Source organism: Pistacia vera, unplaced genomic scaffold, assembly GCF_008641045.1.
Source record: "Pistacia vera cultivar Batoury unplaced genomic scaffold, PisVer_v2 Contig678, whole genome shotgun sequence".
In the NCBI taxonomy this organism is placed as follows: Eukaryota; Viridiplantae; Streptophyta; class Magnoliopsida; order Sapindales; family Anacardiaceae; genus Pistacia; species Pistacia vera.
Genome location: NW_022196532.1, coordinates 795,638 through 819,217, shown reverse-complemented (window position 1 = coordinate 819,217; position 23,580 = coordinate 795,638). Strand labels below are relative to the sequence as shown.

Genomic DNA, 23,580 nt, shown 5'->3' with positions numbered 1-23,580 from the left:
CCTCTGGATAATCTACCAAATATCTAAAGTTTTGTCATGATCTCTAATGTTAGGAATCTTAATATTCCGTTAATTTTTTGAAAATATGAAGAATTTTTGTATATATTCGTACCAAAGAGTTGACTGCTTAATATATCTCAATCTTATAGCATATAGAGTTGATGAATTGTCATTAATAAATGTGACATTCTAAATTCTGATTTGAACCATTTTAGTGCTATACATGATGATAGCCAATCTACTATACCTATAAGGTTAACTAGATTTCAATCTCAAATGTAATACTAACACAAGCACAACCCACCTACCTCAAAAAGCTTAGTGGAAACCCTAAAGGAGAACAAGGGATGGCCACATTTTGAATATAGTCTGATTAATTATGTGGGCACCATTTAGGTATTGCCTTTTCTATATAAGTATATCTAGCCTTTAATTCACCTCCGTCCATTCCCAACTTCAACTAGATATTTCTCTTCCCCATTATGAATCTTTTAAACAAAACAATCATATGTTTTCGGATTAAAAATGTTAGAAAAATTTCTTAATTATAGGCTAACATGATATATATATATATATTTTTTTTTTTTTTGCTTTAATAAAACCGGGTAAATGAAATGTTCTATAAGATACTGTTACTAGACTTATCGTGATAATAAATTATAGCCCAATACACTTCATTATTAAATAATTTGGATTGATGTATAAAAGTGTGGGCTTTCGGCTCGTAATGGGAGAGACCAGTAAAACGTTTATATGGTTAGGTCTATTTTCCGAAATGAATTAATGTACACTTTAGCCATTTGAAAGTATATTGAGAGCAGTTTTCGGAGAAGAAGACCGGTCAAAGATTTAACAAATCTCGCACGCATCATGGCTAAGACAAAATTCATAAAACCCTAAATGTGTTGATTCAATGCTCTCTTGTCTATGCATGATTCTATAATTATTTGGGTGTTGAATTTTTGTCTTCTATCTAACAAAAAAATCTAGAACACAACCAGCTATCTTATCATCAAAAGAATTTGTGTCATCTTTGATATATTTTTTTTTTTTTCTTTTTTTTTTTTTTTTTCCTTCTTTCTATCTGTTTTTCAGATTAATTGTGATCGACAATTAATAAATATAATAAATTACTTGGCACATATGCATTGATTTGTGACACCTTGTCAATAAAATTACTATATAAAAATAAGAGTCTAACATATTCTTTATCCTTTAAATACAAATTAAAGAGTGAGTTTGACTCTCCATATCTAGATAATCAAATTTTACTCTCAATTCTTATTTTAATTGATAAACTATAAGGCTCCGTTTGGTACATAGTTTGGGAATACTATTCTAGTATTCTCAGTAAAGTTAAACACAAAATGTGTGTTTGGTTCACTTATTATCAAAATATTATTCAAAATTATTCAATTTATTTTAAACCCCCTAAATTTGTTAATTTAACTAAACAACCCCAAATTTTTTTAAAAAATTGACAAAAACACCCCAGCAACCCACATTTACTAGATTCCTGCCACCACTGTTAGAAGCTAGTCGGAATCTGGTGTAATGACGCACTACCAGTTGAATCTGGTCGGTAGTGAGCCGATCTAGCCTTTTCCTTTTGCCATAGACAGTCGTCAACGACGACCAAGATATGGTTGTCATTGACCATTAATGACAGCCGTATCTTTGGTCGTCGTTGATGACCAAATGCGACAAATGGCTAGATCTAGCCGTCAATGGCTAGATCTAGTCGTAGATCTGGCCAGAAAAGGTCATATCGACGCATGATCGGCAAGATCTAACTGATTATGCGTCGATATGGCCACTCCGGCCACCCTCCGATGGTGGTGGCCGGTTGTCCGTATTTAATGAGTGGGTTGAGGGTGTTTTTGTTAACTTTGAATATTTTATTATAAGGGTGTTTAATAAAAAAATAAACATAAGGGTATTTTTGTTAATTTTTAAAATTTTACATCGTAATACCCACCAAATTTAACTTTTTTCAAAATATTATTTTAAAAGCTATCAAATAATAAACCAACCGGACCCTAAGTTTTTATGTATTTTATTTATTAATTCTCTCACCCTATTAAGTCTCTTTCTTGAAAATAAAGAATATCTTTATTAAATTTAAAGAGTGCATTGGATAATAAAAAATTTGTTTTTTATATATAAAAATTAAGGAAAATGTTATTTAGTTATAATACCATAAATTTTCTTTGTTTGACGACAAGACATTATTTAATGAGTAACGTTACAGTTATCGAAGGATGTGTACCGAATTCGTACACCGAATGACGTGATAAAATATTGACCGTTGATTCATTATAAGTTAATATTAACTGACGATCAGGATTTTATCATGTCATTCGATGTACGAATTCGGTATGTTATTTTCGATAACTCTACCATTTTTCTTATTTAATTACTAGATGTTGAAAACAGGCAGAAGAATAGTATCAATAAGGACTCCAAGTCAATTGGACATTCGTCTAATAATATCATTTATCAAAATCAATCAAAAGCAACGGTATTTATTAGTATTTAGCGTTTTCAGGATATATATCATCTGGGTAGGGTAGAATCAACTTTAGTGCTGGGTTGGAGATGCCTTCCGTGGCCGGTGTATTACTGTAATAGACAAGTCGTGCGTTTGAAGGCAACAGCGCAACAAGTTCACATGCATAAAGTTTGACAACACTCTGCATAAATACAGCCCAATACACATCAATCGCCAAATGTGAACCAACAGGGACCTGGTACTGCGAGTCTGCCGAGTGAAACAATTTCACACACTTTCACTGGCATCAATTCCCACTCTCTCCCCACCACTTAATACAGACAAAATACTAAAATAGAACATTTTATTATGATAATATGCAGATAAAAGAAATAATTAAACAAATATATAGTAATATATATCAGTATATAAGAACATCTTTTAAAAAACTTTTTATTATAAAATTTTTTTCTATAAAAATAAAAATTTAACCGATTTTTTATTTTTTAAATATAAATTAAAGAGTGAGTTTAGTTTTCTAAATTTTACTCTTTATCATAATTTTAAATAATAAATTATAAATTTTTATGTATTTTATTTATTATTTATTTCTTTTATTAAGTTTATTTGTTAAAAAAAATATATATTTTCTCTCTTAAAATTTAAAAAATCTATTAAATTTAAAAATAATTTATTTTTTATATTTAAAAATTAATAAAAATATTTTTTATTTATATATAAAGAATACTCTTTGAAATAAACAACATTACTATAAGGGGCAATTTGGTTCGGGGTTAAGTGGCATTATTGGGGTAATGTCATCTTATATTACTTGATTACCACGTTTGGTTGTCAAGTAATATAAGATATCAGTAATCTTCAAATACCAATAGTGGTTACTATTGGTAATATAAGAGATAATCTGATTACCTCCATTTTCTTAGGTTTTCTGAGATTACCAGGGTTATCTTTTTTTGTTACAATTTTATCCCTTATTAATAAAAATTTTGGACAATAATACCCCTACTTTAAAACAAATTTACATTAATATCCTATTTCAATTTTACCCTTGTTTAATTAAAATTTTGGACAATAATGCCCTTATATTTAAAATAATTTATAGACCACCACTACCACCAAGCCACCACCACCACAGCCACCCAGCCACCACCGCCGACAGCGGGTCAACCACCACGGACCACCGCCAGAAAATTGTCGGAGTCTCTAAAAACACTGGAAATTCTGTGGGAGGCTTCGATATGGCCGTTTTTGGCCATATTGATGGCCGAAAACGACCATATTGGGCCAGATCTATTTTGGCCATTTCCGGCCGGAAATGGCCATAACGAAGCCTTCCGGAGCCTCCCACAGAATTTCCTTCTTTTTTAGGGGCTCCGGCGATTTTCCGACGGTTGTTCGCGGTGGCGGCAGGAGGTGAGGGTGATTTCGTCATGAATTAAAGTTTTTTTATAAGCAGGGGTGTTTTAGCTAAATCTGAAATATTGGGGGTTAAAAAAATTATTCAAAAATTAATAATAAAAATAATATTATATTAATATTTAAAAGAGAGTCAATTTAGTAATTTAAATAACATACCCACCAATTTATTTCCATAACCAAACATATTAATATAACATACCCACCAACTAACCAAACATATTTTTTTAAAGATTTCCAGTAATCTTCTAAGGTAATCTATCTTTTCAGTAATCCAATATTCCCAATAATCTAACATTCCTGAACCAAACACCCCCTAAATGTTTGAGGTAAAATCATGTAAGAGAGTCTCGTTAGCTCACATGGATATATAATCATAGATGATTATTTATAAAATAAAAAGATTTACAAATATGTAACTATACGTGTAATTATATGATTGAACAACTCTATGGACCCCACCACTTGATACGACTCTCTGTAGACTCTAGAGCTTTCTAATTTGAATCGATTTCCACTTAGATGTGCACTCGCCTCTTTATTCTCTCTCATAACACCAAGCAAAGGAGAGAAGATTAATCCCAAAATTGATTAAGAAGAGGAAGAAGAAATAGTAGCCATCAATGGCTCCTCAACTTTTATCTTTCGCCAACGCTACCAAATACTCCTTATTACCATCCTCTGAGAATCTCTTGATGACCAAATCATTCAAGAGAAACAAAACCAAGAGCCATTACCCCTTTCAATACAAACCCCTTTCCCCAAAAAACCCTACAACCCTCATCACATGTTCATCTGTCTCGAATTTGAGTACTCCAAAAGTTGAGAAAGCAATAGAAGAAGAAGACCTACAGTTTGAAGAAGAAGAGCTAGAGTTTGAAGAAGAAGAAAAGCCATTAAACGAGATATGGAAGGAAATCCAAGGTTCCGACAACTGGGAAGGGCTTTTAGACCCCATGAATTCTCATCTCCGCAGAGAAATCATTCGCTATGGCGAATTCGCGCAAGCCTGTTACGACTCTTTCGATTTTGATCCTCATTCCAAGTATTGTGGCACATGTAAATACCATGGCGCCCATTTCTTCGAAAAGCTCCATATGGCGAATCATGGCTACCAAATAAGCAGGTATCTCTATGCAACCTCTGACATTAATCTTCCGAATTTCTTCCAAAAGTCCAGGCTGAGCAGCGTTTGGAGCACGCATGCAAATTGGATGGGCTACATCGCGGTCGCCACCGATGAAGAAGAGGTCAAACGGCTGGGAAGAAGAGATATTGTCGTTGCATGGAGAGGCACGGTTACTTATCTTGAATGGATTTACGACCTCAAAGATATTCTCTGTTCGGCGAAGTTCACTGACGATCCCTCCATCAAGATCGAGCTCGGATTTTACGATTTGTACACCAAGAAAGAAGATTCTTGTACGTATTGTTCGTTCTCCGCTCGCGAACAGGTCCTTGCTGAAATCAAAAGACTTCTCGAATACTACGACGGGGAAGAAATCAGCATCACGTTTACCGGCCACAGTCTCGGCGCAGCGTTGGCGATAATAAGCGCTTATGATGTTGCAGAGTTAGGCCTCAATCTCACCAACGACGTCGATTCAACTAGAAATGAAACAGAAATACCAATAACAGTTTACTCCTTCGCTGGTCCTCGGGTGGGGAACCTCAAGTTCAAAGAGCGATGCGATGAGCTTGGAGTTAAGGTGCTGAGAGTTATCAATGTTCATGATAAAGTCCCCACAGTGCCGGGGATTCTGGCGAACGAGAAGCTACAGTTTCAGAAGTATTTAGAGGATGCAACGAATTTTCCGTGGAGCTATGCGCATGTTGGGGTGGAGCTCGCATTGGACCACAAGCACAGTCCGTTTCTGAAGGACACGAAAGACTTCGGCTGTGCGCACAATCTTGAGGCGCTGCTGCACTTGGTCGACGGCTACCATGGCAAGGACAAGAGGTTTGTGTTGGCGATGAAGAGGGATATCGCGCTGGTTAACAAGTGCTGTGATTTTTTGAAGAGTGAGTACGGTGTTCCGCCGCATTGGCGACAGGACGAGAACAAAGGGATGGTGAGGAATAGCGACGGCAAGTGGGTGCTACCAGAGCGGCCGAGATTGGAGGCCCACCGGCCGGAAGATACGGCCCACCACCTTAAAAAAATACTCAAACGCGCCACCACCACCAATGGTTCGCCACAATTGGGAGCAATTTGATAATTTAGCATCAATGGTAACTTCCAATTAATTAACTATTAGAAATCAAACCTTAATTAATTGTTGTATGATATAAATATTTTCTTAAAAATCATTTATGTGTAATGTATTAATTAATGTAGAAGCTTAAGACTTGTTTAAGTTTTTTAATTTTTGTGAATAAGAAACTCTTTGATTTGATAGAACGAGTAGAGATCACTGGTAAAATGTTGTACATATAAAAGATATTATATTTCTTCTGTGGTCTGCGGTTGATTTGATTTGTTTTGTGTTGCTTTCTTTTCTTTGATATTTTCGTAATTCTACTGTTGGCTAATAATTAAAGGCAAAAAGATGTCGATTGTTAGTTTGTTACCATAACCTATCTGATAATATCTTATCGTATCAAATATTTAATCAAATTAATTAAGAACTGGACATTTGTTAATCGGCAGTAATAATGATGTCCACAGTTGCTTGTGGGAACACTGTCCAGTGCCCACCGTGATATTAAACTGAGCTTATTTACTGTGTTAATGATTTCTAAAGGCTTAGTTTGAGGGAGGCTGTTGGAGATTAAACTGAGCTTATTTACTTTTATTTAAAGTCCAGTTTATTTAGTCTAGTTAAAATAGGACTTGTCATAGTTTCATAAAGTTTAGTACTAAAGTTTCTAGTTTAATTAGAAGGGCAACTGACTCACGCATACCCAAGATTTTTCGTAACGACAAAGTGATATCTAAAAGGTTTTGAAAATAACAAACAGGTACCTTTCGTCCTGTACTGTTAGTGATTTTTGTTTGTTAATAGTTAAAAGACTAAAAAAGTTTGATATTTTAGTTTTTTATAAATTTAAAAAATTTCTAAAAAACCCCCAGGTTTGCTAATTTAACTAAACACCCACATATATAAAAAGTTTGTTAAATGACAAAAACATTCCCACCACCTACACTGCTAGATTCCGGCCACTACCGCTGGAATCTGGCTGGAAATTGCGTTACAACACAGACCCGTCGGATCTATGTCGTAACGCGTCGATCTGGTCTTTTCTGGTCAGATCCGTGGCTGATCTGGTCGGAAAAGGCCAGATCTGGCCGTCGACGCTGCAGATGGAGTTTTGCGGCCTCGATGGCCAGATCTAGCCGTAGATCTGGCCTTTTTCGGCCAGATCAGCCATGGATCTGGTCAGAAAATGCCACATCGACACGTTACGACACATATCCGACGGGTTTGTGTCGTAACGCAATTTTTCGGCCAGATTCTGGCGATGGTGGTCGGAATCTGACACTACGGGTGGTGGGGGGTGTTTTTGTTATTTAACAAATTTTTTATATATAGGGGTGTTTAGTTAAATTAGCAAACTTATGGGGTTTTTTAAAAATTTTTAAATTTATTAAAAACTAAAATATTAAACGGTATTTTAGTATTTTCACTATTAACAAGCATAAATCACTAACAACACATGATGGAAGGTATCTGTTTGTTATTTTAAAACCTTTTAGATATTATTTTATCGTTATGATAAACCTTAGATATACGCAAATCGTTTGGCCTTAATTAGAACTAGGGTATAAGATTTTTAGTTGAAGTAGATAACTTCTATATATAAAGAGTGTATTTGTCGGTTTATGTTATTTCAATATTTTTTATATATTGTGTGTGTATATATATAAAGTAATAACATAAATACATTAAATTGTGATATGGATGACGTGACAGTGATACCATTCCATTACAAGTTGCTACACGTTTTTGAATGAGATGAAATTAAAATTGACATGTTTCTGACCAACCAGAAGTTTTGATTCTCTTTCAAGAAATATGTATTGTCAAAAGAAAATTATATGCGACGCATGCTAGGATAATAGACTGTGTTAAATTAAAGCTGCCTTACCTGCTACTTACAAGTACTCAAAAGCAATACAGGTTAAGGGACCACAGGTGCATTTTCTCATCGGTACTAGAGAATTGCAGAAGAGGTAGGACAGCTGTAAATGGGTGGAATTTACAGTCTTAGGTCGATTCTATGTCAGACGTAAAGGTCGTATTATCCATGATTTATTTAACTAAAATATACGTAAACTCGTTTAAACAGTACAGTTACTAAAATAAAAAAATTCTTTCTCTGAGTGAACTCATGTAAAAAAATTAACTCTATCTAACTAGCTAAAAACGATTCGAGTTGACTGACTATAATAATTTTTTATAGACAATATTATAAAATATGAGAAAGAGTCTTCTTTATGTTAATTGATCATATTATTTATACGTCAATTGGGTAAATTTCGTCAGGTAATAATTAAAAATTAAAAATACTATATAATATATATTTATATATTCTCAATCACATCAATCATTAAAAATAAAAAATACTATATAATATATATTTATTGGTTTAACATATGAATAATGTGGCATATCTCCAAAGGCAAACAAAACATAATGGATGCGCCCCCACAAAGGCCTACACTGCATTATATGAACAAAGTTTCAACAAAACGATCATGAAGTGGTGGTTGATTCATCTTGGTAAAAAAATACAGTGTAATATGACTAAAATCTAGAAAATGCAGTAATGAATGTTTACTACTTTGTTTAAATTTTGTATAGCCAGATCTTTAATTACAATAAGCGACTAAAATATAGATTTATGAGTGTATTCAGTCACATCTATATAAGCAAAACCTTTGGTGATTTCAAGCACTAGTTATCGTGCACGCTGTTGCTGATAGAGATCTTCTTCATCTAATTATTATTTGTTTGATTTAATTTTTCTCTTCCTTTTGGTTGTCAATTTCCACTCTTCCACTTTGTCTAAAAAAGGACATAGATGGACCTCCACTCTTTATGATATTTCATTTTAAAAAGAGATGACGGAACGTGCAATATTAGAAGATTTGTAAATGGGAAGATGAAGATAGACACTTTTGTAGTGTCATTTGGGTTCTAACGTGCTCGTGTGCGTAAGAATATACTTAAACTTGTAAGATATTTTTTATAAAGATATTTTTAAAAAGAGATTATGCAACAAATTGACATTGTTGTCAAACATAACGTGCAATATTAGAAGATTTGTAAATGGGAAGATGAAGATAGACACTTTTATAGTGTCATTTGGGTTCTAACGTGTTGTTAACAATCCAGTATTAAATGAATGCACGATTAGTGGAGTTAATTAATATGATCTTGATATATATAGTAAGCTAAAATCATGTTAATTGAAATTGTGTTATTTACCTTCTATGTAATGATGTTGTATATATTTTACATTATTTGCTTTCCTTACATGTTACATTTATACTTGTATAAATTGTGATACATTATATATGAATACATAATCAAATACAAAAGTATTATTTCTCTCTATTTCTTGTTGTCTTTTTCTCATGGCATACTCAGCAACTAAGTTGCTTCTCCTGCCTATCTAACCTGTCCTTGACATACTTTGGTAGCCTTACTACCCTCTCTTGCCACTCTCAATTCCAGTGTGCGTAAGAATATACTTAAACTTAAGATGTTTTTTATAAAGATATTTTCAAGTGAACTTGTGACGATCACTTATAATTTTTTTTTTTAATTATAGATTTATAATTGAATTTTACAAGATTATAAATATGAACTTGTAATGAACAATAACTTTTATAATGAATTTTATAATAACCCTGATAACTTATGGCAGTAAATAGAATTACGATATATTTATTGCTATTTAAATGTTTATTAACATTAATATTACTAAAAATTAATGATAAATTTATAAAATTCAATATATATATATATTTTTTTTTTTTACCAAAAAACACATTGATAGTACATAGAAGTTAGAACCCTAATATTCGAAACCATTGTCCTGATAATATCAAACTTCAACCACGGGGACTAAAAAAGAATTGTTTATTTAAAAGTACAAAACATCCTGTTATAAACTATAATCCATGTCTAATATTACCCAAAAGGATTAGTTATAAACTATAACTCCTTACAAAATAAAAAATCCTGTAAATATTTATTACATCAAAGAATAATTATTTTTAGCAGTTTAATTTATTGTGGGTGGTCTGGCAATCGATGGTAGACGTAAAAAACAAAGTGAAGCCAGCTTTATAACTTTGAAAATTAAGCCAATTCAATGAATAAAACCTAACCTATTTTTGAAATAAACGTGGTGTTATTGGCATTACCGATGATTTTGGAAGAAAGGTTTTTGCCTGAGCAATCCATGCATGCATAATTACTTCATTAATTTCGAAAGAAACAAAATAAAATAAAGAATGGATCTGTCGAAAAAAACTTTGTATTTATAGTCATTGAATCAATATTAAACAAATAAAATAAAAAATTGGATGGTTTTGAAAACTATATACATATCTTGAGTTCGAAATTGGGATTCTGCTGAACTTTACAGTTTCAAGAAATATAAAAGCAATGGTTATAAAAATTGTGTAGAAATAAAAACAACTAGAGTTTAGGTTATATTATGACAGTATTTTTCAAGTCTAAAAAAATCTTGTAAAGGATTGTACAGCCTCGCTTCTCTTGTTCTTTTTGCTCTTTCTCATCCGTTGGTTGTGTCTCAAGGTCCGGGTGAGAGGGAGATCCTCCCTTTCAAGTTTGTTCCTTTATTCTTTATAAAATTACAATTCACCAAAAATATTATTATATAAAAACTATTGAATAATTATTAAAATTGTTGACTACTTCAGTATTAATAAATTATACAGACACATTCAAAGGATTAGACTTAATCTTTTAAACATAGTATATAAATATATTTTTTTTTCTTGTTATGAGTGTGATAACAATTATAAAATAGTTTATTTATTATAAACGAGGGAGATGAGACAGTACTATAATAATATTGACTCAATTAGGTATAGTATATATCAAATAAATATGAGCAAATTATGAATATTATGTGATTTGTTTGTCGGCTATATCAGTTTCATATTTAGTTCAACAATGACATCAGCGCGTTGAAACGCCCGTAATGTCTTCTAGGGCGGCAGTCAATTTTGTGTTTCTCCGGAATTTATATTTTTAAATTATATATATATTGAAACAAAAAAATACAAAATAGTTAGGTTTGACTGCGATTTCCCCAGAGTTTGGAAAAGCGAATAAGATCTTCACCCCATTCAATATTATATATTATTTGATTTATTTGTTTGCATATTTTCACCTCAAAATTTGATATGTTAGGATTTTTTCAGGAGAAAAAAATAAAAATAAAACAAGTATTATATTTTTCTATTAATTGTATTAAACTATTTCCGACCATAAACACCAAATTAGTGTAATTTTCACATCAAATTAGTGTAATTTTTGGTATATTTTACTATTGTATCTCTAACTTATTGCACTAAATATTACATCAAAAAGAATATTTCTTAGAATATTTTTTTTTATGTGATAATCAACAATTAATTTATTTCACTCATTATTTTTGTATATATTAATTAAATATTGAGAATGATATTTTTATTAAATAATAATTACTTTGAAAATTATACTAATTTAATAAAATTAAATATTTATTTAATCAAATAAACATTACATTTAATATAGAAAAATATTACATCTAATATAAAATGATACAAAAAAAAAAACAAAAGTAAAATTCCATATTGATAGTAATTTAATTTTTCGAGTTATTATANGTATTCCTTTATTCTTTATAAAATTACAATTCACCAAACATATTATTATATAAAAACCAATGTTTTAAAACCCGGCTCGGCTCGACTGGTTGAACCAGGACCTGGAAGCTTCAACGGGCCGGGTTTAAATTTTTCCTAATTCACCCAAAGGCCTAGGATTTTCGGTGATGATCAGTGAACAATTGATGGCCGAAATGTTGGGGCTTTTGAAGAGAAATTGCCGGTGAATGCAATGGTGGTGACAGAGTTGATTTCTGATGAGTAAATTGACTGGAAATCGAACAAAACTAGCAGTGGCAACAATAAGATTTTTTCGGTGATTGACAAGGCTAACAGGGGTGGTGTGAGGTGGGTTTTGGTCGGGAGGAAAAGGGGAGTAATTCCGGGGTGATGGGGAGGGTTGTCGACGCCGGAATCGATAGGATCTGGCCTGGAATGCCGACGCCGACGTCAGTGAGATTTGGCCGAAATCGAACCTACTTCGGCTAGATCTTGGGTATATTTTAATGGAAATGGGCTCAAAGGACGATTTGGGTTGCATCTGGGGTGTTGCCGTCGCTAATCAATCGCCGATTGATTTGCATTTGGGGTGTCTTTGATAAATTTCAAACCTATGGGACTTAACGAATTTTTAGGGGTATATTTGCTAAATTTTAAAAGTTTTTATCAACTGGTCAAATCGGTTAAACCGGTCAACCCGAGGCCCGGAAGCTTTGCCGGGTTTCACCCCAGGTTGGGTTTTAAAACATTGATAAAAACTATTGAATAATTGTTGAAGTTGTCGACTACTTCAACATTAATGGGTTATGTAGACGCATTTGGGGGATTAAGCTTAGTCTTTTAAACTTAGTATATAAACATATGTTTCTCTTTATATGAGTGTGATAGCAATCATGAGACAATTCATTCATTATAAACGAGATAGGTGAGACAATATTGCAATAATATTAACTTTGCTAAACATAGCATATATTGGATAAATAGGAGTAAATTGTGCGTATTATTTTCTCTGTTTATTGTCTGTGATTTGTTTGTCTGTTATATTAGTTTCGTATTTCGTTCAATAATGACATCAGCGATGTTGAAATGCCCGAATGTCTTCTAGGGTGGCAGTCAATTTTGTTTTTCTCTAGAATATATATATATGAAACAAAAAAAATACAAAATAGTTAGGTTGATTTCCATCGAGTTTGGAAAAGCGAATAAGATCTTCACCTCATTCAATATTATATATTATTTGATTTATTTGTTTGCACATTTTCACCTCAAAATTTGATATGTTAGGATTTTTTTTCAGGAGAAAAATAAAATAAAACAAGTATTATATTTTTCTATTTTGTTAATTGTATTAACATTTTGTTTATAGCGAAATAAAATAAAAATAGAATGAAAGATAGTACACATATAAATTATTTAACAAATTTTCATTTTCTGTTTTTGTATACTATAACTTTTTCTTTTTGGGATTATATTTTTAATATAATTATTTGGATGACAGGATAACTGGTTGACTAGATGTACCAAAGCACATGGTGGGACACATACTCAAAGGGATGCGACAATCTAACTAATACTAGTGTGCTAATTAATTAATTACCAATAAAAAGATACATTAATTGATGTAAATAAAAATCAATAGCCGGCAACAATTTAATAGCTAATATTATTGGAACGTATTTATATTTTATAACACACTACATAATATAATTACCTATAATATTATTACTCTACAAGTTTAATATCCAAACAAAGTAAGAGTAAATGACATTTTCCCACCCTCAAACTTTTTAAAAGCTATTTTACTATCCAAACATTAGATTCTTTTATTCGTTTTTGTTAAAAACAGTAATATTAAGTGTAAAGACAAAACAAAACTATCTTTAATTGTTTGAATTAAAAATTTATTTATTATTATATTTCAAATCAATAGACTCAATTAACCATCTATCATTGTCCCTCCCATCTTTCAGATTCTTCACAAAGCCTCCATTAATCAAGCAAATCCAAACATCTACAAACCACACACCAATCTTTAAGACATCATGTCCACATCATCATCACCATCATCATACTCATAAAATTAAGATGAAAAAATTAAGACCATTTCATCTTAATCTTTTTTTTCTATTTTTTTCCCCGCATAATAGAGAAAAAGAAAAACATGGAGAGATGGAGAGAAGAAAAAAGAAAAGAAGAAGAATAAGAATAAGAAGAGAAGAAAGAAAGGAAAGAGAAGGAGAAAGGTAGGAGTTGACACTAGAAAGAAATGAAGGCTTAGAAGAGAGTGGAAATTGGAAAACAAAAAAGAATAATGTGAGGGGGAAAAAATTTATCTTTAATGTTTTTAATTAAAAATTGAAAGATGAAATTAACTTTTAAGTTGTTGTCATGATTTTGCCCTCACTTGTAACTGCTTTTTACCATATTGCCCTTTCTCACAACATTAATTACTAACAGATTTATGCTTTGGATAGTAAATTGATATTTTAAAAATGTAAGGGTGAAAAAGTGTCATTAAGCCATATTTCGGGTGGGAAAATGTCAGTTAACTCTCCAAAGTAATATTATTACTCTACATGGATGCACAATCCCATGTACCCACCATAGGGTTGCCTTGTGTAACGAATCTGACATCTGAAGCTTATTGGGGAGGTCTTAAGCTTATAAATTGTTCCGTTTTACAAGTCTTAAAACACTTGTGAACTTGAGTGGAAATGGAATTACAAGTCATAAAAAACTTGCAAATTCGATTGAATAAAAAATAGCCAATCAAAGTCCTAAAACACTTGGTACATGGGATGTGGATCACAAGAATTGTAATTCAGCCCAAGCCCAAGGAAGGAAGCTAGCCCAAGTTGTCCAAGAAGGCAAGTCAAATTCGGCCCAAGCTCAAGGAGAGGAATTAGCCCAAATTATGCAAGGAAACAACTCAGCCCATGTGCATAAAGGGGATATTTCGGCCCAAGCCCATTCAAGCACAAATTCTTCAAGTGAAGTCCAAGTCCAACAAAGAAAAGGCCCAAGCATTCAAGAGGTCCAAAACAGCCCATTATCCAACCCCAAAGAGCATTCCCATGCTATTTCATTTTGGGGCCCCTTCAATGAATTCCAAGGCCCAAACTCATGCTCTCTTATTAGTAGGATTTAATTAAGTATTGTTATGTTTAGTTAATTATCCTAAGTGGCATATTTATTTTACTTAAGTAGTTAATTACTCTTATAATGCTACTATAAAAGCAAACCCTCTCTCATTTTGTAAGGTTGAACAATGAAATAGAAATTAAACACTTGAGAGGAATGGTTTTCCTTTTACTTTGAAATCTTTATCCAAGTCTTGACAAGGGATTTGATGGTGATTCAACTTCAAGTTGGTGAAGAGATCCTTTAAGCTTGAAGATTCTTCTTGTCTCTATCCTTTTTTTATTCAAGTAAGTGTTCTTGTGTCTCATCTTACCTTGGCCCAATTTCTAGTGGTAGTTAGTGTTGTTCAAATGTATGTGTTTTGTGTTGTGTTTGCATGATTTTGGAGTTGAAATACCCTAGATAGTTGAAACGTGAATGAAAGTTGTGAAAAGTCTTGCTTGGGCGATTCTATGTATGTGATGTTGTGATGTTTTGTTGAGTTTTTATAGAGGTTTTTGATATAAATGGGGGGAGTCCCTCCACCTAGTTAATAAGTTAGCATTTTGGGTGTAAAACTTCTAGTTCATGACAAGTGGTATTAGAGCCGACCCTGCCTGTCTTTTGATGTTTCGTCAAGCGCCCACACAGGGGCGTCTACGTGTGATTGTGGGTCCACACGAGAGTGAGGTGGATGGGTAGGTAAGAGGCCTCATCTGTGACCTAGGCATCAAAGGATTTGGTGAAAGAGAATGTAACGAATCCCACATTTGAAGCGTATTGGGGAGGTCTTGGGCTTATAAATGGGGAGAGTCCCTCCATCTAATAGGTTAGTCTTTTGGGTGTGAAACTCCCAACCTATGACACTTGGCCTTGCTATCCACCAGTGGCATTGGCCCACAGGATGGGCAAGAAGACCGTACATAAATAGTGTTTTAATGATTTCTAAAGGCTTAGTGTAAGGAGGCTGTTGGAGATTAAACTAAGTTTATTTAATTTTATTAAAAATCTAGTTTATTTAGGGACTTGTCAGTTTCTTATAAAGTTTTGTATTAAGGTTTCTAGTTTAATTAGAACTAGGGTATCAAGATTCCTACTTCAAGTATGTAGAATTAAGGTTTAACTCTTATATGAGTGTATTTGTCAGTTTACGTGAGAGAGAATAAAAATAGTAAGTCTCCTCGTATGTTGGATTGAGTTGGTATCATGTTTATGTTATTTTTATTTTTTTATTTTCCTACAATATATATTCATTGGACAAAACAAGTGAAGGAGATAAGGTAGATAAAGTTAAAATTCCGTACAATCGTAATATGTCTTTCTAATTTGAATAAATCGCTACTATGAATGAAATCTAACATCTCAAATTTAACGTTATGATGTTAAAAATTATCAAGATGTTCTGATAAGAAAAAAATAATATATATATACACACATTAAATTGTGATATAGATGACGTGATAAAATTGTTATATAATGAATTTTTTCACTCCAGTTGATCTATCCATTACAAGTTGCTACAGTTTCTGAATGAGATAGAAATTAAAATTGACATGTTTCTCTTTCCCAAATTATTGTGGTAAGTGACCAACAAGAAGTTTTGGTTCTCTTTCAAGAAAAATGCATCAACATTCATTGAAAAAAATATATATTGTCAAAAGAAAATTATATGCTATGCATGCTAATAGATTGTGTTAAATTAAAGTTGTCTTACCAACGTACAAGTTACAAGTAATACATGTTAGAATTTAGAGTTTAGAGTTTAAGATTAAAATTGACTCAAGGATCACGAATGCATTGTCTCATCGCCTGTTTGAAAAATTGATAGCAATCTGATCAGTACTAGAAAAACGCAGAAGCATATGATAAACTGAGTCGATATTCATCTACTCATCCAATAAACATTTATATATATGAGTTAATTTTTGTATGTAAGATTTTATTTTTCTTTGTTGCTAAAAAAAAAAAAAAAAAAATAAACATTTATATATATGAGTTAATTTTTGTATGTAAGATTTTATTTTTCTTTGTTGCTTAAAAAAAATAAAAAAAAAAAATAAAAAAAAAAAGATCTTACGTCCAGGAGTTAACTCCATGTAAGATATTGTCTTTCTCTGTTGCTAAAATAAAGAAAATTCTACCTGTGAGTTAACTTATGTAAAGAATTAACTCTATCTAACTGGCAAAAAATGATTCAAGTTGAATGTCTATAATATTTTTTTGTAGACAATATTATGAAATATAAGAAAGACTCTTCTCCATATTAATTGTATCACATTAAATAAAATTTCGTTAGATAATAATTATATTTTAAATACACGTACCAATCACATCAATCATTAAAAAATACTATAAAATATATATTATTGGTTTAACAGAATGTTTTAAAATACGGTCTGGCCCGGCCCGACCGATCGAACCGGTTCAACCAGGACCTGGATAGTGAGTTGGGCCAAGTGAGGCTAATAACCGGTAATTTATAACTGCCCACTTACACCCGCAGTTGGGCCAGAGCACTGCAGCAACCCGCTTGTCTAATCGTTATTTTAAAACATCGGGTCTCATATAAATTATTATAAAATAAACCCTATAGCCGTTAACCCAAATATCAACGACAGACCCACCCCCCCCCCAAAAAAAAAAAATATTTTATGCCATTTCTCTCACTTCTGGTTTGAAAATCTTCCATCAGAGTCTCCCCTTCACAGTCGATTTCGTCTCTTCACCATGAAGGCGTGAATTGCTCTGTTCGTAGTCAGTTGGGGTACTGAGACTCTCCTCCCATTTTGCGATCTCCTCTATCCTCTCTTCACTCTTCACCATCGATCTGCTCTGTTTATCGTCGATCTCGGAGCTACACCATTGATCTCCTCTTCGTCTTGCCTAGGAACTGTTGCCTCTTCCTCACATTTGCTCGATCTCATGTCTTCACAGTTCACAGTCGAGCTCCACCTCTCCAACAGTCAACGACAACTCATCTTCTCCAGGTAACTGTCGCCTCTTCCTTCCATTTGTTCTCTATACTCCCTGTTTACTTTTATTCATTTACTTTAATTCAGTTTGCCATTTCTTTTGACTAATTGCAATTATCTGGCGAGTTGCCATTTCCTTTGTTCTCTATGCTTTGGCTTGGTCATTCAAGTGCTGATAATCTCTTTCTTTTTGTGTGCTTATGATAAGCTTGCTGGTGTGTAAATGATAAGTTTGTTCTCTATACTTTGGCTTGGTCATTCGGGTGAGGCAATGTTTGATGATGCCTTGCTAAGGACTTTTTATTAGGAGTTTATGATTTAGATCCTGATTTGAGAATTCTGGAATTCTACATTCTATGAATAGTAATGTTGTTGATGTCAACATGATGACCCGAGACCCTACCAGCTTGCTAGGTTTTGCCCCGGGTCGGTTTTTAAAACATTGGTTTAACATATGAATAACGTGAAACAATAATATTTTGTTTACAGTTGAATCATACAACTGAGTCATACAAATAGACAAAAATTACACAAAATTTATGTAAAATGACTATTTTATCCTTTATTTTTTGTTTGTTTGTATAACTCAGTTGTAAGCATAGCATTGCTCAACGTCAAATACCTTTTTCTAATAAGAATAATACTTTGGGTACTAATGGATGAGTACTAATTTGTGTACTAACTAAAGCATAGTACAGGTACTATGTGCATAGTACAGGTACTATACTTTAGTTAGTACATAAATTAGTACTCATCCATTAGTACCCATAGCATCACTCTTCTAATAAATCGTTCCAACATTTTTATTGGTGGCATATCTCCAAAGGAATACGAACCCAACAAAACATAATGGATGCCCCCACAAAGGCCTAATTTGCATTACATGAACAAAGTGTCAACAAAGTGATCATGAAGTGGTAGTTCATTCATCTTGGTTAAAAATACAGTGTAATATGACTAGGGATGCAACTAAAATCTAGAAAACAATATTTTGAAAACTGGACCGGACCAACCGGTCAGACTAGTGATCAGCGCCCTCTCCGGTCCGGTTTACCATTTTAACTGTTCACCAAATACTTAATCTGACCACGGGCGAATGAGGGGCTATCAAGTGCCGGGGTTAGATCAGTTTTGTAGAGTGGAGGTCGATCGTTCAGGTGGTGGTGTTAGATTGAATTTTGGATGTAGGAAATTGGTCGAAAAAGTCAACCAATCGCCGCGGTTAAGGAGGTTACCAAGTTCCGGAGTTAGAAGGGTTTTGTAGACTGGAAGACGGTGGTTTAAGTTGTGGTCTTGGATTGAATTTTAGCCGCCGAAATCAGCCGAAATTTGGCTGGAAAAATCAATTTAGGTTTAGATCGCAATGGTGTATTTGCTAGATTTTCAAACCTGAAGGAACTGTTGCGTATTTTTCAAGAGTGCGTTTATAAGATTTTAAACTTGCTGGATCTCCGCTCATGCCGTCTGTTTAACCGATATGATCGAGAAAACTGGGACCCAACCCCTTGGCCAGATGACACTCGGGTTGGGTTTCAGAACCTTACTAGAAAATGCAGTCATGAATGCTTAGTACTTTGTTTAAATTTTGTATAGCCAAGTCTTTAATTACAATAAGCCAATAAAAAATATATTTATGAGTGTGTGTATATATATATATATAAAAAGATGTTTGAAATTAGTAAAGGTTTTGCCTATCAATAATGCTAGGTTCACAATTTTTTTTCATAATCTTCTCTCATAACTACTGACGTGATAGTTTATTATTGGTTACCTCGCAAATGGGTATGTGAGACCTATTTTGCAAACTGACTAATAACGAGTTACCATGTCGGGGATTATGAGATTAAGTTGTGGACCTAACATTATTCTTTACCTATATTTGAAGGGACAATAATATTATTACGCTGTTAATTAATTTGTCATTAAGAAGACAGGATTATTGATCATCTTTTTCATTAATTAATTGAAAGAAACTCACGAGGCCCTTCTTGTTTGTTATCTTCAAGATGGTCGAGTTTTCTATTTCCTATTTTGTTTTTCTTATTAATGAGAATGACTAATACATGAGAATATAATAATTTAGAAAAACACTTTGCTTACTCATGACTTGTACTAACCCCCTTACTACCTTTGTTAAAATTTTACATGGTACCCGTACTATGCGTATAGTACCAGTACTATGTGTTATATTTACAAAGGATAGTAAGATGGTTAGTAAGATGGTGAGTAAGTATAGTATGGTTGATATTTTATAGAGCTAATACTACTTACACTCATAAATTACAAACACACAACAATTACTTTCTCCAACTTGGGAATTAGCCATTTAAGACCCCATCTTCAATTTCTATAATTACAATGGAGGGTTAACTTTTAAAGTAGAGTAATGTTATGGGTACTAATGGATGAGCACTAATATGTGTACTAACTAAAGCATAGTACCCGTACTATGCGCATAGTACGGGTACTATGCTTTAGTTAGTACACATATTAGTACTCATCCATTAGTACCCAAAGTATTATTCTTTAAAGTATGTGTGTTTGTAAAAAAATTAAAAATTGTATATATTATTTTAAAAAATTATAATAATATTTATCAATTAAATATTTATAAAACAACAAAACAATATTTCATTAAAATTGTATATATTTACGAAATTATAATATAATTTCCAAAAAAGAAGAAAAAATCCGAAAATAAACAAATTATGAAAATTTGAAAAAAAAAACTGAAAAACTGAAGAAGAAAAAATTGTACCTAGCTAGATGTGAATCTGCCTTAACCGCACCCCACCAGGTGCAATTCGGCATGCCTAGTGCGATTTAGCTTGAATTGCAACCGACCTAGTGCGATTCTCCTGAGTCGCCCCTAGCCAAGTGTGATTCAGCCGGAATCACAAGGTCTTTGAATTTTTTTTCAAATTTTTTTTTATATTTTCAGATTTTTTAATTTTAATAATTGCCTATTTTAATTTAATTTAATTTAATTAACCTTAAAATTAACATAAACCAAACATGGGGTGAAAAATACATTTAATAAAGTTTGAGTGGAAAAAATTATTCAGCCTAGTTAAAAATTATAAAGTCAAATAGTAAACGGTATTATATTCTTTTCGTAGCTTTACCCTGTTGGGTAACAGACTCTATTGACACAGATTGACTATGGATGGAAAAATGTAAGTTTGCCAAACTTTTGGTGGGAAAAGATCATAAACTCCCCTAGTTTAATTCTCAATTATCATGATAGAACCAGCAAATAAAATTCACAAGAACAAAATTAAGATTAAGATTTATGATAATAACACTATACATTAAGCTACGAACACAGACTTACACAGCTGGAAAATCGAAATAAAAATAGAGGTCCAGAACAAGATATACAGTACATCAACATACTAATTATTTAGACAGGCATTTAGCAGCGACACCCTCAAGGAGCAACATTATATACTTATCAAAAGAAGCACATCCATGATTATGGAAAATAACACAACAAAATTGGAGGAGAAAACAGATGTCTTGTGGGTGAATTTCGAGGATACAGATAATGAGATTTCTAGCATACTTACTCAGAAGGGAATTCAGCATCCAAGAACTTCTCATCCTCCTCGTAGATCTGCAAATTCTTTGATTTCATAAGAAACCCAACAGCTTCTTCATCAAATTCCACCAGAAAAGCACACTTGATCAGCTCATAGAGTGAACTTATGTGCTCTTCTCTACCCCATAACACTCCCTCGGATATGACTTCTGAGAATTACGTTGCATATTCGATGCGTAATTTGTGTCCACACGACCTGTCAACCGCCTGAGTGAAAAACTTTGAAGTCTGTTTGTCCCATCGAATCATTCGGCTCTCTCTGGCATCCACAATTTCACCTGATGACAATGATAAACTATACCTCACAGTGATTGGATGTAAAGTCTTCAGAGCAGTGAGATTGAGGAGGCACTTGACAGCTTCATGCCTCTTTTCCGATTCAATTTAAGATCAGCAAGGAAACCAAGAATGAGTTTAACTAGCCTTCTGCCAATTGATACCTCACTTGGATTCATCTGCCTGAGTTCCACACCATCTTCTAAGGGTAATTCTTCTTTCTGCACAGATTCAGAGATTCTGCGAACCCAAGATTCCTATAGATTTTAAGCAACTTAGTCCTAGGTAAAGAAGGTGAGCTGGACTGAGGGTACCAGACAAATAAAGACCGAGAGGATTGTTCAAATGAATCCTTAAGTTGAAGATCGTCAGGAATAAAAACATCTTGCTTATTGAGCAACAAAATTCCGTCTGAGCCTGAATCTACAGGCGCCTTGAGAAAGCTGTCAGCAAGAAGTTGTTGTTTCTTCGTACTCCAATCCACGACACAACGCCAAAATGCACAATACTCGTCCTTTGACAGTTGCTGTCCTGAGCCTTCCCAACCTTTCCAAAGCTTGCAATAATCATCAACTGAAGGATTGGATTTAACACTGAAAGCACTAGTGAAGAAACTCAGCAACTTCCTCTCATAGTGTTTATCTAATGCATTCAACTGAGAACTGAACAGACCATCTTTACCATTTAAAACACAATCTTCAGGGTTGATCCACTGTCCATTCTCACTTCCATCTGGGATCCAAATCCGTTTTGCAGCTTCACTATTAGCCTCCCGCTTCATTTCTTCCAAGTATTTATATATTCGAACTATAGTGGCAAAGTCACAGTGAGAATCCAGGTTGTCGGCAAGCAGCGAACATCCCTTGTTAACATCAACCATTACTCCTATTGCCCTAAGCTCTTCCCGGTAAGATTTGATTTCCGAACCATAAAACTCTTCATCAATGAAGGGTCCATCTCTCCGGTTCAGATATAATTCCCACTTGGAATCGAACAAGCAGCATCTGTTTGGGCTATAATAATCAGCTGCATCGTAAGTCTTCAACCATTTTTGAGGAACTTTTTTGTGAAAAGACTCGGGCAAAGAGTAATTCTTCTCTTTTGATATCCGGATGCATTTAAGCAATGCAAGAACATTTCCAGGAGTTAGGCTGCTGGGATTCACGAAATTAAATAGACCATTAGCCACAAACTTCACACCGTTTTCAAGTTGCACAATAACTCCCATGCTCTTCAGCTCTTTTCTGTACTCAAGAATGGCTTTGCCATAGCAACTTTCACGGTCATCTATAAAAGGAAGCATGGCGATAGGAGATATGAACTCCCATTCAGGACCAGAAAGAATGCATTCTTGTGGAGATCTAACAGGATAAACACAATACTGAGTCCGCAACCATTTTTCATCACAGATGCACTTCATAAAATCAGGAGGAAATTTATGAGACATCCCCTTCAGCTTTCTGTAACACGAGAGAAAGGACAGAACATTGTTTTTTGAAATGGAAGATGAACGGGCCTTCTGTTGAAAATTGCTGGCAATTTTTTTCACGGCCACCTCAAAATCCACCAAGACCCGTAATTGCTTCAACTCATTTACCCAGAAGGATGTGCTACTTCCATGGAATTTTAGATCAAGTATTGGGAAATCATTGAAAACCTGTAGAAGACAACCCCATTCAGGATCTAACAGAAAACATTCCCGTGGAGACTTGTAACCAGCAGTTGTCTTCAAGCATCTAGTACTTTGAAGTGCTTGAACAAGTTTGTTATAAACAGAGGAATCTGAATTACGTATGCATTGCAGAACCAAAAGCACGGCCTCATCTGCAAG

The 23,580-nt window shown here is 33.4% G+C and overlaps 1 protein-coding gene across 1 annotated transcript; it reads left to right on the top strand.

Annotated features, from left to right (window-relative positions):
* Nucleotides 1–4,463: 4,463 nt before the first annotated feature.
* Nucleotides 4,464–6,364, top strand: LOC116113376 (phospholipase A1-Igamma3, chloroplastic-like). Its single transcript, XM_031399533.1, has one exon. It carries the CDS (start codon nucleotides 4,552–4,554, stop codon nucleotides 6,142–6,144), a length of 1,593 nt encoding a protein of 530 aa, XP_031255393.1. The 5' UTR covers nucleotides 4,464–4,551; the 3' UTR covers nucleotides 6,145–6,364.
* The last annotated feature ends 17,216 nt before the right edge of the window (nucleotides 6,365–23,580 follow it).